Source organism: Corvus cornix, chromosome 11 (genome assembly GCF_000738735.6).
Source record: "Corvus cornix cornix isolate S_Up_H32 chromosome 11, ASM73873v5, whole genome shotgun sequence".
Lineage (NCBI taxonomy): Eukaryota > Metazoa > Chordata > Aves > Passeriformes > Corvidae > Corvus > Corvus cornix.
The window spans coordinates 13209932-13226713 of NC_046341.1; the positions used below are offsets into that span (position 1 = coordinate 13209932).

The 16782-nt window shown below is 46.0% G+C and overlaps 1 protein-coding gene across 1 annotated transcript; it reads left to right on the top strand.

Moving 5' to 3' along the window:
* The first annotated feature begins 12928 nt into the window (after positions 1–12928).
* On the top strand, positions 12929–16483 carry CBLN1 (cerebellin 1 precursor). The gene is made up of 3 exons (XM_039558431.1): positions 12929–13550; positions 13766–13885; positions 15069–16483. The coding sequence occupies exons 1-3, from the start codon at positions 13284–13286 to the stop codon at positions 15264–15266; spliced, it is 585 nt and encodes a 194-aa protein (XP_039414365.1). The 5' UTR covers positions 12929–13283; the 3' UTR covers positions 15267–16483.
* Positions 16484–16782: the final 299 nt, after the last annotated feature.

The window sequence follows — 16782 nt, forward strand, 5'->3', positions numbered from 1 at the left end:
ATCCTTGGCTGAGGGCTTCCCCTTTGAAAGCCAGGATGAGAAAGATATATCCTGGATCAGAAGAGACATGTGGAGATTACTGTGTTCTTGGGCTATATTAAAGGAGTCAGGAAAAGAAACTAATTGTGAATAACTTTTAAGTCCTCTTAAATTACCATTATTATTAAAATTATTAATAACCATATTATTGTATTTACTTTTGAAAGGAAAAAATGGTGTCATGGTACAATTACAACCAGATAGGGACACTTTGGGGACAGAATGCAGAGGATTCCCCTGCCCAAAGGACAGACTGAGGAGGGGGTTCCTGTCCTACAGTGGGCTGAAACCATGCAGCAGGTAAAAACTACTGAGAAAACAGGTGCAGTCACTGTCCCTCCCTAGGTGAGGGATGCACACAGCAGAGAGGGGTCCCATTTTTGCCTCAGGCAACAGAAGTGGTGTGGAGTGAGCTCAGGAGAGAAAAGCTCCATGTCCTACCCAGACTCCCCTCACCTACGCACTGTAGTAGCTCACAGGCAGTTTGTAGCCACTAAGGTGGGTGTTCTGTATCTGCATGACTGGACTTTAAAGCTTTATTGAAGCTCTTCAGTCAATTCAGTAGTGACCTTGAGAGATCCTCTCAGATGTGCTGGCAATTGTGTAGTTGATGCATTTCCATACAAGACACTAAACCCTTACATATTGGAAAAGTCATTCAGTCTGTTAGAACTTGCATGGGAAAATACAAATATTTCATAAGGACAAGTGGGCAGATTATTCTCAGGGTATTGATTCCACATTTTGGTCTGCTGAAAACCTGCTGCTAAATAGACCTCCCTACTGGAGAGGCTGAGTAAGATGGCCATTTCAGAGAGAGGCTCTGGGGATTTATTGATTGCACATGAAAACACTAATCACGAAATAGCAAAGATAGAGCATGCTGTTGTCACTGCTATTTGCATAAAAAGGAAACACTTCAGTGTTGGGAAGCCAGGACATTTCAGAACATTAACAGCAGCTGTCCCTTACCACATCCATCAGGGCAGCAAGTCCCTCAGACTTCTCATTCTCCAGCATCTAGGGAACTGGGACAACACATACCTAATGCTGTCTATATTGCTGTCTATAACAAGTAAGTTAGCAAATATATTTGCTGTACTAAACAGATACTGAAAATGAAACTCCTATCTCCAGCAAAGCTACAGAGTAATGTTTTCTCTCTTACTGGAAAACAGCATCAGTTTGGGAATTTGAAATGGCTAATTAGTTTTCTATTTGATTCTTGTCGTCAATTGAAGTTAATTCAATTAACTTCAATCAATTTTTAAAATTAAATTCTTGTAAACTTTCCTTTCTCCTGACATGTTATTTTTGTCAAGTGCAGTTCTCAGTTCCTCACAGATGGGATTCAACAAGGGATCTCAAGCAGCAGTAGGTCCATGAAGTACTTTACCAAATAGGGTCCTGAAACTCATCAGACCCTTAAATGCCAGTTTGGCCTGCTGAGAGAGCAGTGAGTTCACTCCTCATCTGATGAGAGGATTCAAATCATCAGTTCAGTGGGAGAATCTTTCTGTTGTGGGGATGAAAAGCTCAGGGGACCTCACTCATGCTCAGTGGTCTTGTAATTAAATGTTACACACTTGATGAGCATTGCACTGCAAGCCTCAAGGCTAATTTACATGGTACCACCAAAATGTCTTATTTCATTTTGCTTGTAAAAATACTACACAGGCATCATTACATGTCATTGCAAATGGGTTGTATCAATGATGCTTGGGTGACTCTCAAAATTACTAAAAGCTGTACATAATTACTGCTAAAAAGCCCTGCACAGAACCAATAATGCTTCTTCTACAACAGCTATTTTATTACTAAGATGGCTTGCCTGATGTGACTGACAATGTTAGGATAAACAAGCAGCCTGGCAGCAAATGAAAAATAGCTTTTTGGGGAAACAAAGTAGTTTGATTCAATTATAGTATTACATGTATCATTAAAGTGTGTCACTTTTCTGAGAGTAGCCCATAATTCAAAATATGAAGGCAGGGTAGGAAGAAAGAGAAAAAAATTAGAGTAAATAGGAGCTCATTGTAAGAATGATGAAAGATATTATGTCAATATAAGGTATTTATTGACATATTTAAATGCTTTATGTTGTAAAAGTTGCTTTCAGTGGTTTGGGACAACATGACTCATGTCACTATTTACTCAAGACAAGTGAAAAGAGAAGAAGCTGGTCAAGGCTCTGGGATCCATTTAGCATTATCAGTTTCATGTTCTGAGGAAGTTATTTCACAATTAGCATTTCCATGCAGGCGTATCAGATGGACTTAACTATCTTTTCTTCTAATTCTCTATTTCTTTAATACTCTCTAATACGAACTTCAAAGCAATGCTAGAGCAGTGCAACACCATTTATTGGAATATATTAATAATAATAAATTACAGTTTCATTCACCAAATTCTAGCTCTTAGAAGAATAAACAACCTTGTGCAGATGCAGAAGAAAGGCAGAGGAATATTGGATGACTTACCCACAGTCTGCAGCGGGTGAGTGGAAGAATTAGATACAGAACCTCTGGCCTTTCTTCCAAATAATCTTTCCTGTGTTTGTGCCACAGTAAAATGATTTTGCATATGTCCTGTCTCAGAAATATGAAAAATATATGCAATATGCAAAGCAGCCAATTGGACTGCCTATTGGAATATATCATCATTTATGAACAGTGCATCTTGAAACCTAAACAGATTGTGTGCAATTAATTGCAAACTGTCAAAGAGACTACAGCACTTTACTGCCAATTTGTAAATAAACCCAAGTATGCAAAAGGACAGAGGCAAGTGAGGTGAGTGTCTGTGGGTAAAGGGAAGGCAATGCGCAAATGCAATGCAACACAATTTTTACACTTCAGCCTTTAAGAATTTTGCTGACCCTGGAAGAAAATGGTATGGTGCAGAGTCATTCAGTGCAGCTAGGTTTCTCTGTAGGTAAATATTTTACATAACGTAAATTTAGAACTCCCAGCTTACTTGACAAGCAAAAATAATAGAGAATTTATGTGTGAAAAAAAACCCGTACTTTTAATTAAAACCTTGGAAAATACATGTGCATTTTTGTACCTTAAAGATGTGCTGAACAATGGTGATGATGATGTGCAAACAAAGCAGATTCCCTCTATGTCCTGATTATGACCCTCAAATGATCTTTGTTACAAATATGCTCATGCTGGTGGCTGGCCAATACCTGACTGGATTCCTTATCTGGTGCTGTGTCGCTCCCTTTGTATCACTGCTGTTACCATCCTACTTCTCATTGTTCCCCTCATAATATTCAATAAATACAATATGTGTGGTTCCACTGCTGATCTGCTGAGCCAGTCAGTGGCCAGCCCAGTGACTCAGGCTTGGTCTCAGCTTCAAAAGAAAAATGATGATGTCTGTCTTTCTAGGTTTGAACCCCTCCGGTGAACAGCATCACAAATGTGGTACAGACCTTCAGTAATTACTGAAACAGCAGTTTGTCACAAGCTGCCTGCAGCACTGATGGACAATCTGCTGGTGGATATAGTTAGAGGAATAAATATGTAAGAGAACATGATACTTGTGACAGGCTTAACTTGGATTTTTTGTTTCAGGGGTTGAAAGGTACATGTAGAAGCAGTGTAGATGAAGAACTAGGTACCCATACTCATTAAATATTCTTTCCACCATTGTGGTATTTAATATATGTGCAAAAATACTCCCATGTAAAGAAGAATTAGGCCCAAGTAGCAGTCACAATTACATGAAGTGCAATTTGCATCTCTTCAGAAGTTCACCTACATCAGCAGTTTTCAAACCAAGTAGATTTAGCCTTTGAGGAAGAGCAGATCTGCCTGTATGTCTCAGTCACCAAGGTGCCATGGAGAGGGTCCTTGCAATGCTCAGCAAATAAAATCTCCATTCCCCTGAGCCTTGTACCAGACCCAGAGCTTACTGCAACACAGAGGCACTTCCCTGTGCTCTGTGAACCTGAAAAAAAAAGGAAATATAAAAGTCCTCCTCATGTGAAACAATTCTCTTCATTCTTTTTCTGCCCTAATCTAAGCACAATTGCACTTCCAGAAATGACACAAAACACTCAAGTCCGTGGATGGTGAGGTAAGTTCAAGGTTGAGAGAAGATGAAAGAAAAAGTGGACTCTGAGCCTGATAGGCTTTGGATGGAACTTTATAGGGAATCGGCACATCAAACGATGCTGTTGTGGGGGGAAACACAGGCCCAGCTGGCTGCAAAATTAGAAATCTAGATTTGGGAGGACAGAATTCACTCCTTCACCCCAGGCAAATTAATAGCGACTTTTTGTTTCACAGCTTAATATTTAAACAACGGTGCTCCAATTAGTCAATTGAAGCAATTTTTTTTTTTTTTTTCTGAGAGATATTCTTTCCTCTCCAAGTTAAGGTGGCTTGTTTCCAGGATTTTTTTTCTTTAACTAGATAGCTCTTGGCTCTAGGGACAGCAGGTTTCCTTCAGAAATGGCACAGTTACGCTCCTCCAGCCTTTATTAACTCAAACTTCCAAAATCCGCATGCCCACATCCCCTAGTTTGTTATTTTGTTTGTTGTACTGTTGGAGAGTGCTCGTGTTCCACCAGAAAAGGCTCTCCAGTCTGCAGCTCTCGGATTTTCCCTCTCGAGCCCCCCTGCCCCGCAGCTTTGCTGCTGCCGAGGTCGGAGCAGAGCCACTGTCGCCCGCCGGCCCCTGCCAGGAGCCCGGCGCACCAGGCACCCACTGGGAGCCCCGCAGCCACGGGGGCAGACACGAGCTGCGCTCCCCAGCGCTGCCCAGAGCCACACGGGATCGTGCCTGCATGAGTACTGGGGGATGGGCTCTCCTTCAGAGCCACAAACAACTCTTTAAAATACCCGGAGTGCTCAGAAGATGGAAATGTGCTATGCTCTGATTTCAGCAAGCAGCAGATGAACACTGGCCATAATGACAGCCCCCCCCTTCGGAACAAACCCACTGAGCATCCTGAACAATCCAGCCTTAGCCCCTGACCATGTTCATTAGAGTTATTTTGATGCACTGTGCTGAATGCAGAGATCACTATCCATGAAAAGCAGAGTTCAGTAAGCAGCATGGCACAGTGGCCATGTGCTGGCTGACACGTTTACCCCACAATTACCAGGCTAGTGGTTTTCAGACAAAAGTCAGGAGAAATTGCTTGGTGCTCCGGGTTTTGCCCCCCTTTTTCCTCTTTGCCACTGAAGTAATCATTTGCAACTGACCATTTTTATCTTTATCTGTAGTTGTCAGTGTCTTTAACAGTTCAACCTCATTCCCCGTCCCTCTACCCCTGCAGGCGCTCCTGGAAATTGAGGAGGAGACCTGCATCACCCGTGTCTACTGCCAGCAGGACTCTGCAGTGCCCCCAGCTCTGGTAAGGTACCAGTGTGTGGTGAGGAACAGTGATGGTATCCTGGGATACTGATGTGTATGTCATGTAGTGCTTGCCTGCCACAAAGATTTTGGAGGGTAGAATAGGGACAATCTATTATTTTCTTTAGAAACAGCTTTCCTCCTCCATCATCTGCCCCTCACAACAGGCTTGTGGTGCAGTGTGCACTCTCTCCCCAACAAAGGCTCTGCTCCTTTTAGAAAAGGCTTCCAGAAGGATACCGACAGTACAGAAATCCCGTTCAGTCTGCTTGATTTTTAGCAGCCCTACTCGAGTGCCCTGCAAGAACAGAGAGGAAAATTTTCCCTGCTCCCTGGAGTAAGGTCCTCCATTACCACGTCACGAAAGAAAACAGGTTGCTTGGTAGCTAAGGAAAACTGCTGACTTTAAACCTGAGATAAGGCTCTATCATTTACACTAATGAGCTCACTGGTGGGGACTTTGTAAAATTTTATGATAAAAAGTAGCTGTTTGATGGAATTTACTATTTTACTTTTTTTGCTGAAGATAGACCTAACTACTAATAATTTTCCCATTCAAACCTAAAGAGAAATAAGTGTGGGAAAAACTGTCCCAGTAGAAGTCCAAAGACCTTGTAAGTAATCCATTATTATTAATTTTTTTTTTTAACCATGGGTTGGTCTAAATTATTCCGGGAAAGGCTACAGACACTTTTAACTGGTTGAATAACAAATAAGTTACTCAGAAGAAGCCCTTAATGAAATACTAATAATTCAGGAGTTTAATTTTTTGTAACTTAACGTTGCGAGTTAAACTCCTACATCTGATAGTCCTGTCAGATTTGGTTTCTGATGGAAGTGTGCCCTGGGATGCACCCTGGGGCTGCCCTGTGGTAGTTTCTGAGCCAGGTACCACATATGTCCAATGTGGGCAGTGAATAAGGGGAGGTATCTAATATCCTTTGTTACTGTAGACTGTCAGAGCAGTAAACGACAAGTGTTAAGGGAATCTCCCAGCTACTGTAGGTTACAAAGACCTATTTTGTTCTGAGCCAGAATAAATGAGTCTGGCTGGAGAGAGCAACCCTGCTATAAAACTAGCAAAACCAGAAGAAAACAAAAGGGCGAGAGAAAGCAAAGGGGAAAAAATATGTCTCCAGCTAAAGGACTGGAAAACTAACTCAGGTTGGCATCCATGTGAGCTATGAATGAAATTACAGCATGTTTTTTCTCCCTCTCTGTTTGATATTTTTTTCTCTGCCTACTCCATTTGAGGTGTTTAAACTCCACATAACCACTGGTCCAACATCTGGAAAAGGTGGCCAGAGAGCAATACAGTGCGTGGGCTTCATTGCCTGTGAGCACCCACTGGTGCATGCAGACAAGAAATAAGTCCTAATGAAATATTCCACGTGGTGGCTGTGCCCCTGCAGCCTTGTTTTCTACCTGAGGCAGCTGATTTTCTGCAGTGCTGTCTCAGCCACCTCATCCTCCAAACAGTCATGGTCTATGGCTTTAACTCATCCCTTTAACAGCAATTTGGGAAGGGGTGCAGGGGTGTGTGATAGGCACTAATCCCAGAGCAGGAAGAGCCCAAAAGAAACAGCGAACACGGACACTTGGCTGTGGGTTTAGCTGCCAAAAAGAAAAGGACAGACAAAAAGGAAGAAAGCATGTAGCAACCAGGAGAAAAGTGTGTGGAATGGATACATAAGGGACAGCTGGTTTATGGGCTGTCACTGAGATATTTTCCAAGCCATGAGTCCTGCAAGCACTGGAAATGTGACAAACCAACAAAAAGGATCCATGTGAGAGACTATAAAGTGGCTGAGAAGCTGGTCTTGCATGCAACTGATCAAAATTACTATAACAATTCAAGAGCACATTGCATTTTCAATGGAAATATGGTCAAATCCATGGCTATTATATCTTTGTCTTCATATGGCTCATCACGAGATTTTAATTTCTTAGTACCAAAAAGTTTGTCTACCTGTCTCCTTCCCTCCATCCTGTCATCCCTTTGTACTCAATATAGAAGTGCAGAAGTGTTGCTCTTGCTGCTTTTCCCCGAGAAGAGCAGCCACTAGAGGGAAAGATGCACACGGAAAATTCCCCTCAGCACCTCTGGGGCTTCCTCCGTAAGTAAAAAAAACAACAGAATTTTACCCAGCATTTGTAAGGTGGTCTGATTTATCCTTTCAGATAAAGTACATTGAATGAGATTATTTTTAGTATTGCTGTTGCACCATACATCATGAAACACAGCCAAAATTAAGAGCCAGGGGGAAAAAAAAATCATTGGCTAAATTACACAGAGGAGATTGGATTACCTGTTCAAACAGAACTCTTAATTCTGTGTATAAATAGAATCCACAAATACAAGTGCACTGCAGTAGAAAATAAAGCCAGCCAATGGCCCCTAATAACCCTTAATTATAAGGAGTTTCAGTTAACATTTGGACAGCTTTGGTCTTAATTCTTTTAAGTTTGAAGAGGCAGCATGACCGAGGCGGCCCCATTTACAAATACAGTGAGCACACAAGCTGTTCCAGCCCGTTCTGGCTTTAGCTGAGTGTTCTCTGGCAGCCTGGGCTGGGATTTTGCCCTGTTAAAATATAATTACCTATCTGAATGGCAACTAATTTCCAGTTTGAGTTGTTCATTTGTAACAATGCACTTGTTTTGACAGAAGTCCATGACAAGAAAAACAAATCGAGCTCCTGACCTTGGCATCATCGCTCACTTAGGAAATTTTTGTACCTGAAAGAAAATCTGCTGATATTCCATGCAAATAATATATTATCTCATGTAAATACAGCAACAGAGATATGTTGCTGTGCATGCCATCAGTAAATGCAGCTGTAAAACAGACATCTCAAGGTAAGACTGAAATCCACTGTTACTTAAAAAAAAAAAAAAGCCTGATAGTGCTGTACTGCATATGGACAATTATGGTTGTATAAACCAGAATGTTTACTATTTGTCTCAGGCATGGTGTTTTCAAATGCCCTTAGCAGTGAACTAATATTCTTTCCCATTTCTAAAGTTGCCCTATGTAATATATATGGGAGATCAGAAGTCAAATACTGTATTGCAGGCAAGCAGTAAAATGCAGCAGATGAAATTTATTATTAAGTTATCTTAATAAGCTGTGTTGTTCTTCAAAATATACAAACCTCACTACCCATATAGCCCAATGAACCTTCAAGAAAGGTAATTTGACATTAATTTACTGCTGCAATCCCCACTTTGGTTAAGATTATGTAACCCTTTCCCCTTTGACCTTCTGGTTTCTAACTACCTGTATCCATCAAAAATTCCCACTCTTGAGACTTGGGTTTGCCACAAATGTGAACTGCAAACGTTAAATTTTTATGTCAACATTTTATCACAAGTTTTTTTAATAATACAAAACATGTGAAGGCGCAGGTTTGATATTCTCTCAGAAGCAAGATCTGAAAGTAAAAATCAGAACTATTTTTCTGTAGGAAGAAGTGCATGATTAATGTTGGGAAGCAACCTGGTTTCATTTGATCAAATAAAATTACAGAAGGTTGAGACAGGAATATACACAAATGATCACCTGGCAGCTGTTGTCAGGCACATACCGTGGAAAAGCACAGGCACTCTCTGGGTGTCCATGCTACTGATGAGTTTTACCCTCAGGGATGTCCTCTTTCTCCTGCAAGCACAAGTGAGCACAAGAGAATTCCCTTGGCCTGGTGCTGTTCTCCCCTGCCCCCTGAACCAGCCCGTCTGTGCCATTTTCTGTCTTTTCTCTGCTGACTAAAACCTGCACCCGCAGGCAAGTGGCACGGCAGGTCCCGGGCCTTTTTTATTCTACAGTGTGGAACATTTCAGATAGTTCTGCTGGATGGCACCCTAGCAGTGCATCTACTCCTGCTGTGCACTCTCTCAGTGAACTCAGCCTCCTCTTTGAGATACCTTAATTGCTTGCCATGGAAGCTGAAGGTGACACCACAAGCCAGTCGCCACAAATACATGCAAACCTCTCTTACAACAGCAAATCAGGTGGTTGTGGATAGGGCACAGTATGGATCAGCAAGAGCTGTTTCGCTCTAAATCTCATTTCTACACATCTTCAGACTTTGTACAGAATCCCAGCAGATGCTTGGGAAGACGGGTATCTTGAGTTTATATGGGCATATATAAACTCCTGAATGGCTTTTTGCTGCTTATACTTCATAAACTAATATAGCAGTGAACAAACTGCATTTACAGGATTGTGAACAAACTGCATTTCACATAAGTTATCCAGTTATGGACCAGGCCTTGCATTTCTTATTCAAGAAGGATTAAATCAAATGGCAAGTAGTTTGTGAAAAGGTGAATTTATAAACAGCAAGCTAAACTCCTGCTAAATTATTCTCTTGAAGGAAAAATAAAGGTTTCCAGTAGATTTCTCTGTACTTGTTTTCAGAGAAGCTTATGCTTGTCCCCCTTAGAGGCTTTCTTCATGAGTGAAGCTAAAGTTAAATGTGTAGTGAGACTGAGTTTTAAGGATGATTTTCCTAAAACAGGATTAAGGCTCACTGAGAGTGTAATGGAGGGTGGGTAATGCTGCTGCTGCTTTGTGGCTAAACTATATTTTGGTTTCTACAGATAAAATTTCAGTACCTATGAGCTTTAAGCTTGCTTCTGTAAGAGTAAAAAAACAGGTTATTTTGGTCTCTCCATAGTTTTTTTTCTGGAACAAAATAAGCAATTCTCTCATGATCTGAGCAGGATAGTAACCAGCCCTGAAGTGATGCTTCAGGGACTTAACAAGGATCATTCAATTTTTTCCACTCCAGATTATGTCCAAGTTGTTTGTTTGGTTTATTTCCTTTAACCTTGGGTGAAACATTAGGGGAGTTCTACAAACTCATAGCCTGCGATCCATCTGTCAATGCTGAGGTCAGGGCTAGTTACCACACAGTGGACAGTTCACATATTTTTGCCATATTCACAACAGTTTTTCTTAAAAGCAAACACCAAAGAGCTCTGTTTGATAAATATGTCCATTTCAGACTAACATCCCCAACAGCTATTACAGTTTATTGACACCTCGACACCATTTCCGTTGTATCTCAATGACAATTGCCCTCTTCTATCTCAAAGACATTGACTAACAAGGCAATTTTATAATTAGATGGGGTAACTTAATCCCTGGCCCTCTATAAACATCTGGATTTGCAAATCTCCGCTCCTAGATGGGGAGCTCTTTGCCACACACCACTAATTATACCATGTGCTTATATATCAGTCCCTACGTCCTCCTGCTGAGCATCTCTTCTTTGTTCCAAGTCAGAGGCTGTTGTCAATACAGAGAGAATCAACAGAACTGCCTAGTGCTGCATGTGACATTTAATGAAAATGAAGTCAGGTCTAATTTGCATGGCAGGTGTTACTTTATTACAGCCAGAGCTGCAGAAGCTGGTGCTACAGTGCTAGTCAAGTGTGCAAGACTGAGAGTCGCTGACAACAAGGGTGTCTGGCACAGGAATTTTGGCACACTCCCTGTTTGCCTGCTTACCTCCTGTGTGAGATAAAGTGACAATTTTGTTCATCTTTCCAGTTCCCCCTGTTCTTATTCTTTCTGGTAACTCCATCCACCATAGCCCTTGGAGTAGTCAAGGAAGTTGGGGGTAGAAGGCCCACCCAACCTCCTGCCAAGGGGTCACCACACCAAACAACTTCCAGCTCTGGCAGACCCTCCTGGATTCAAATCCACAAGATACCTCTAAAAAACTCTATAGCATGAGAGAACTGACTTCTGTCATGCACAAGAAGTCTTACATGAGAAATACATGAATATTTTTTACGAATCGTGTGTTGAAAGAACATGTATTTTTTCTTGAGTCAAGCACTCAGAATACTTAAAGGGCAGAGTTGTGCCCCTTCAGTTTCCATTTCCCCAAGTCATTTCACCAAAACTGACAAGAATGCAAAATGCTCATTTTCACTAATTTTTATTTGGTTTAGCCTTATTAATGCCCCTTAGAAATATTAATTTTATTTTAAAGTTTCTGATTATGATTTCAGACTCAGTTAAGACTGTCTGCAACAATAAGGCATTGTAATCTTGAGCTCATGTCTTGAGGTAAAATATAACACGCCTTCTAACAGGCTGTGGCTCCACCCACTCACTTTCTACTTCTCAGGAGAATTTTCGTTTCTGTTATATTATCTCCCCAACTCCTTTCTGACGACTGTTCTTCCCCTAAAATCGTTTTGCCACTACATTGGTTTCCAGACTGCTTCACTGCCGAACATCTAAAGTGCGGAGTATTTTGACCCTCCCTGAGGAGGCACTCCTGATGCCATTGGTTACCGCTACATCCCGTCCCCTCACAGTCAGCCAGTACCAACCCACGGGCAGACTGATACTTCACAGACCCTGTCTGAACAACTTTACAGACACGCATTTAACTTAGCAGGGCAGTTATATGAATAAAATTTTATTTATGGCAGTTTTCAGAGAGAGAGATCGCTTTCCCACGTAAAAAAAACTTATGAATCACACAATCAGAAGAGCACAATAAAATAAAGTAAAGCCTTTACCAAAATTCATAATGATTTGCACTGGAGCCCAGTTTTGGATGACATTCAGTTTCTCAGAGAAGATGCTACAAACTCCATAAAAGTTTTTATCTCTGAAGTTTAACTCTGTAAACAGATCTGCCAGTTAGAAAATAACTCTGTTCCAGTCGTTTGTTTCTAATCTCTTCATTTACGATCCCGGGTGATTATTTTTTGATGATGATCCAGAACGAATACTGGTCAGACCTCCGCCGAGACAAAGCAATCTCTGCACTTTAAGGAACAACGACGGCCCGAAACGCGCGCTCCGGGCTGGACTCATGGCGGGGCAGGGCACGGAGTCCCGGCCCGGACGGGGACTTTCCCTGTCAGCGGGCTGCTCTGCCGGCCAGGAAAGCCTCTAGACGCTTTCGGAGCTTCTTGCTCGGGAAGCCTTGCGGTTTGCTCCTCCCCGGGATGCGAACGAGGCGGCTGAAGATGACAGCGGAGCCTGGACACTTCTGAAAGGGGGACCCGTGGTATCCCATCCCTCGGTGCGATCTCCAGAGGGAGGGGCGCGGGGTGACAGCCGGTGATGCGTTGGCTGCTCGGAGGCTGGTGGCAGGCCTTGCCCCGCCAGCAGCCCGCTCCCTTCCAGCCTGCCTCGCTCAGCTGCACCGCCGAAAGCCGCGACCCCGCTCCGCCCAAGGGGCCCTCAGCCCGGCTTTGCCCGACGCCCCGGTCCGAGCTGCTCCGCGGAAGTTCTCGAGCCCCACCCCACCTCAGCCCCGCGCGGTGCTGCCGCGCCCCGGCGCTCCTACCTACGCGTGCGGGGCTGCGCGGCGCGGTGCGGTGCGGAGCGGCGGCTGCCGGGCACCTGCTCCCGCGCCCGCGGCCCGCGCCGCCCCACAAAAGCGGCGGCTGCGGGCGGCGGCAGGCGGACTGCGCGGCCCATTGGCGGCCGCGGCGCGCGGCGGGGCCGCCGGTTGGGCCGGGGCGGCGGAGGCGGGCGCGGGGCGTGACGCCAGCGCGGGGCCGGTGGGGAGGCGGGGCCGCGCCCCGCGCCGTCTTTGTGCTCGCCGGCAGCCCCGGCAGCGCCGCCGCCTCCCGCCCGCCTCCCTCAGCCCCGCTCGGCGCGGCGGGCGGCTCCGCTCCGCTTCGAACCGCTCGGCCCCCGCTCCGCACCGCAGCGCTCCGCGCCGCGCTATGTGTGCCGGCGCTCCCGTGCCTCCTCGCGGCCGCTTCCCACCCGGCGGGGCGCGCTCGGGCCCCCGCTCTGAGCGCGGCGGGGCAGGGGAGCGAGCGGAGCGGAGCGGAGCCCGGACGTGCCGCCCGGCGCGGGAGCGGGCGCGGAACGAAGGGAGCGCGGCGCCATGCGGGGCCCGGGGCTGGGGCTGGGGCTGGGGCTGCTGCTGGGCGCGGCGTGGGTGGCGTGCGGGCAGAACGAGACGGAGCCCATCGTGCTGGAGGGCAAGTGCCTCGTGGTGTGCGACTCCAACCCCACCTCCGACCCCACCGGCACGGCCCTCGGCATCTCCGTGCGCTCCGGCAGCGCCAAGGTCGCCTTCTCCGCCATCCGTAGCACCAACCACGAGCCCTCCGAGATGAGCAACCGCACCATGATCATCTACTTCGACCAGGTGGGGCGGGTACGGCGGGCTCGGGAGCTCCGAGGCTCGGGGTGCGACGCGCGGGAGGAAGTTGCTGGGGCCGGTGGCGGGGCCGGGCCGGGCCAGGGACGCGCCGCCCTGCGGGGCTCTGCCCGCGGGAGGGGAGGCGCTGAGGGCCGGGGGTGGCCGCGGGGCTGGGCGGCAGTAGCCCCGCGTTGGTGCTGATGGTGCTCTTCCCTTCCCAGGTACTAGTGAATATCGGCAGCAACTTCGACTCGGAGCGGAGCACTTTCATCGCGCCCAGGAAAGGGATTTACAGTTTCAATTTTCACGTGGTGAAAGTGTACAACAGGCAAACCATCCAGGTCAGCCCCGAGCGCCGTCGCCTAGCTCCGCGGGCACCGCGGGAGGGAGCGGACGGGTCGGCGGCCCGGCGGGCAAGGGCCGTGCGGGCGGTGGGGTGGGACGTGTCCCTGAGCCGCTGCGGGAGCGCAGACCTGCGGCGATTCTCCGCTCGAAGGGTCGGTGCCCAAGGGGCCGGGGAGCCCCAACAGGCCTCCGCTCGGCCCCTGTCCGCATGAGCCGTCCCGGCCGCCTGCCGCCCTCTCCCACCTTGTCCGGGCACTCGGACTGCCCAGTGTCGCGGAGCGCTGGCCGGAACGTCCCTGCACGCAGCCCATAGGACCCACGGCCCCTGGCGGGCTTCTCACCCACACTCTCCTGTGGCAGGAGGTTCCATAGGGGTTTGAGGTTCCATAGGGGTTTGAGGTTCAGGGAGGTGCCTATGGCATGGAAACGATGATGAATCTGTGCATGTCTATGCAGCTGCTGTATATGTACCTGCCTTTTCTATGGGATTCAACGCATACGCTCCCCTAGGTAGGGTTAATAAATTACCGGCCTGAAGCCAGGTAACATAACCAAGACAGGAAATCTGACTGTATAAATATGCACTTTGCATAGGAGAATGGACAGCTATATAGCACCGTTCTGGTGCAAGTGGTTTACCACCTTTAGATTGGGCAGGTAGTGTATTATTAACGTGGGGTACGCAGTTCCGGGATCATTAACGCGAGCTTAGCAGAGCTTATTGACTCTGTTGTGGCATATTGTCTTTGCTGCCTAACAAAGGAAAACTATCCCTTGAATACACTTCAAAGGCCCTGACTCCAGCGGCTGTGGCTCTGCTCCTCGCTGTCTCTGAGGTTTCACATAAAGCCATCTTTCAATAAGTACAAGCAGACCTCTTTTCATAGCCTGAAAACACAGGCACCCTATTGAAATTCTCCAAAATAAGATCAATGTCCTGCTTTATATGCACCAGGTGTTTTGATGTGGTTGTCGGTCTAAAACAGTGGTGAAAGGCTTCTTCCTTTGGAGTACATACCTTAGCTGGGTTTAGATTGGTATTTCTTTTTTATGAGGCTAGAGTTTCAGCTGTCAAAAGAGGCCTTTTCTTAGCTAAGCATTTTGCCTGCTAGTCGAGCCCCAGCGGTGTCATTGTCTGACTTTAATTGACAGAGGGCTTTGTTTTATCTTGCTCTTTAGGTGAGTTTGATGCTAAATGGGTGGCCAGTGATTTCTGCCTTTGCAGGGGACCAAGATGTGACACGAGAAGCTGCTAGCAACGGAGTCCTGATTCAGATGGAGAAAGGAGACAGAGCTTACCTAAAACTGGAGAGAGGAAACTTGATGGGAGGCTGGAAGTATTCAACATTCTCTGGATTTCTAGTGTTCCCGCTTTAAATCACTTCTCATCCAAGAAAAGGGAGAGATCTCTTACAAATTCCCAAGTCAGAGCTGGGTTTGAAGAGTCATGGACAGCAGACTTTTTACATTCAAGTATTAAAGAAGCTTAATCCTGCTTAGGTTTGTGTACATCTGCTTTGAAGAATTACTACTTATTTTTGTTGTGTTGCAGCCAACAGGCGGGAGACACTATAATTGATCAAACCCCCATTTATATTCTTCTCTCTCCTCCCACAAAATTAGTTCCCATCTCTGTGTCATTGGTGTAATCTGCCATTGTTCCCCCATGGCTTCTGCCTCACACAAGTAGACTTTAGATATTTTCATTGTCCTTTACAGCATATTTTGTAGTTTTGTTTTTAAAACATGTTAATCTTGACTCTTTCTCTGAGTTTAACTTTTAAAAAAAAAGAAAAAAGCAAAGTATTTTTTGAATACATGGATGCCATGATGGAAAGGAAAATGCAATTCTTGCTGTGTACTGGCTGGCAAAAGGAAAAATTTCTACATGAAGAACTATCCACAGCCAAGGCTGACTAGAGTATTTCAATATTTCTATGTAATTCTGAGTGATTGTGAAATTTAAGGCTGCTAAATGTTTTGATGCTTGTTTTGCTCTTGTACAATGTGGCCCAACTAAATGCCAGGAAGTATATTGAACTTTTACTATTACTCTGTAATATATGTGTGAATATCGAAAATTAATTTTTGCTTTAATTCAATAAAGTTTGAATGGGACTTTTATTTTTCTTAACCAGAAATAAGGTTTCTCAATGCAGGTAGGCGGGGGGAGGAGGGTCGGTGGCGTCCCCGGGCTGCTGCCGTGGGACCGGCTCAGGGGTGCAGCCCCCTGCCCCTCTGCCCGCAGCTCGCCCGCACGGGTCCCACAAGCCCCGCGGGCAGTGCCGGCAGCCCGAGCGGACCCATCAATGGGAGGAAGTTTCACGCCGTCTCTCATATCCACTTATTTATAGCATTTATCTGTATTATATCCTCTAAACCAGATCGCGTTTTATACGGCCGCCTAAAACCACCTGACCATGTGCACTCGATGCTGGTACTATTGATTCGCTGGTATTATTTGTTTACCGTCTTTTGGAGATATAAATGCTATAATTTTGCAGTACTCAAAGAGATTACTACTTTTATTAAAAGGTGCGTACCGAGGATTTGATTGTATCTAAACTTTAATGTGAAATAAATCGGTGAAATGACCCCCGGGCTGTGTGCGTAGCGCGGCGGTGGCCGGCGCGGGGCTGCCCCGGCTGCGGCACCAACGGAGCCGCGCGAATCCCCGGCTCCCGGGGAGGAATTTAATTAGCTCCAAGGAGGGGGGGATTAATACGAGCACAATAAGCAACGCTTCTCGCTTTATTCACAGGTTCTGCCCTGGAAACAGACCGGCGGGGCGGGCAGGGACGCGCTCTGCGAGGGGCGGCGGCGGGGAGCGGGGTCGGCCGGAGCCGGGATGGCCGCGGCCCTTGAACTCCAAGTGGAATACACCAGCCTGCCG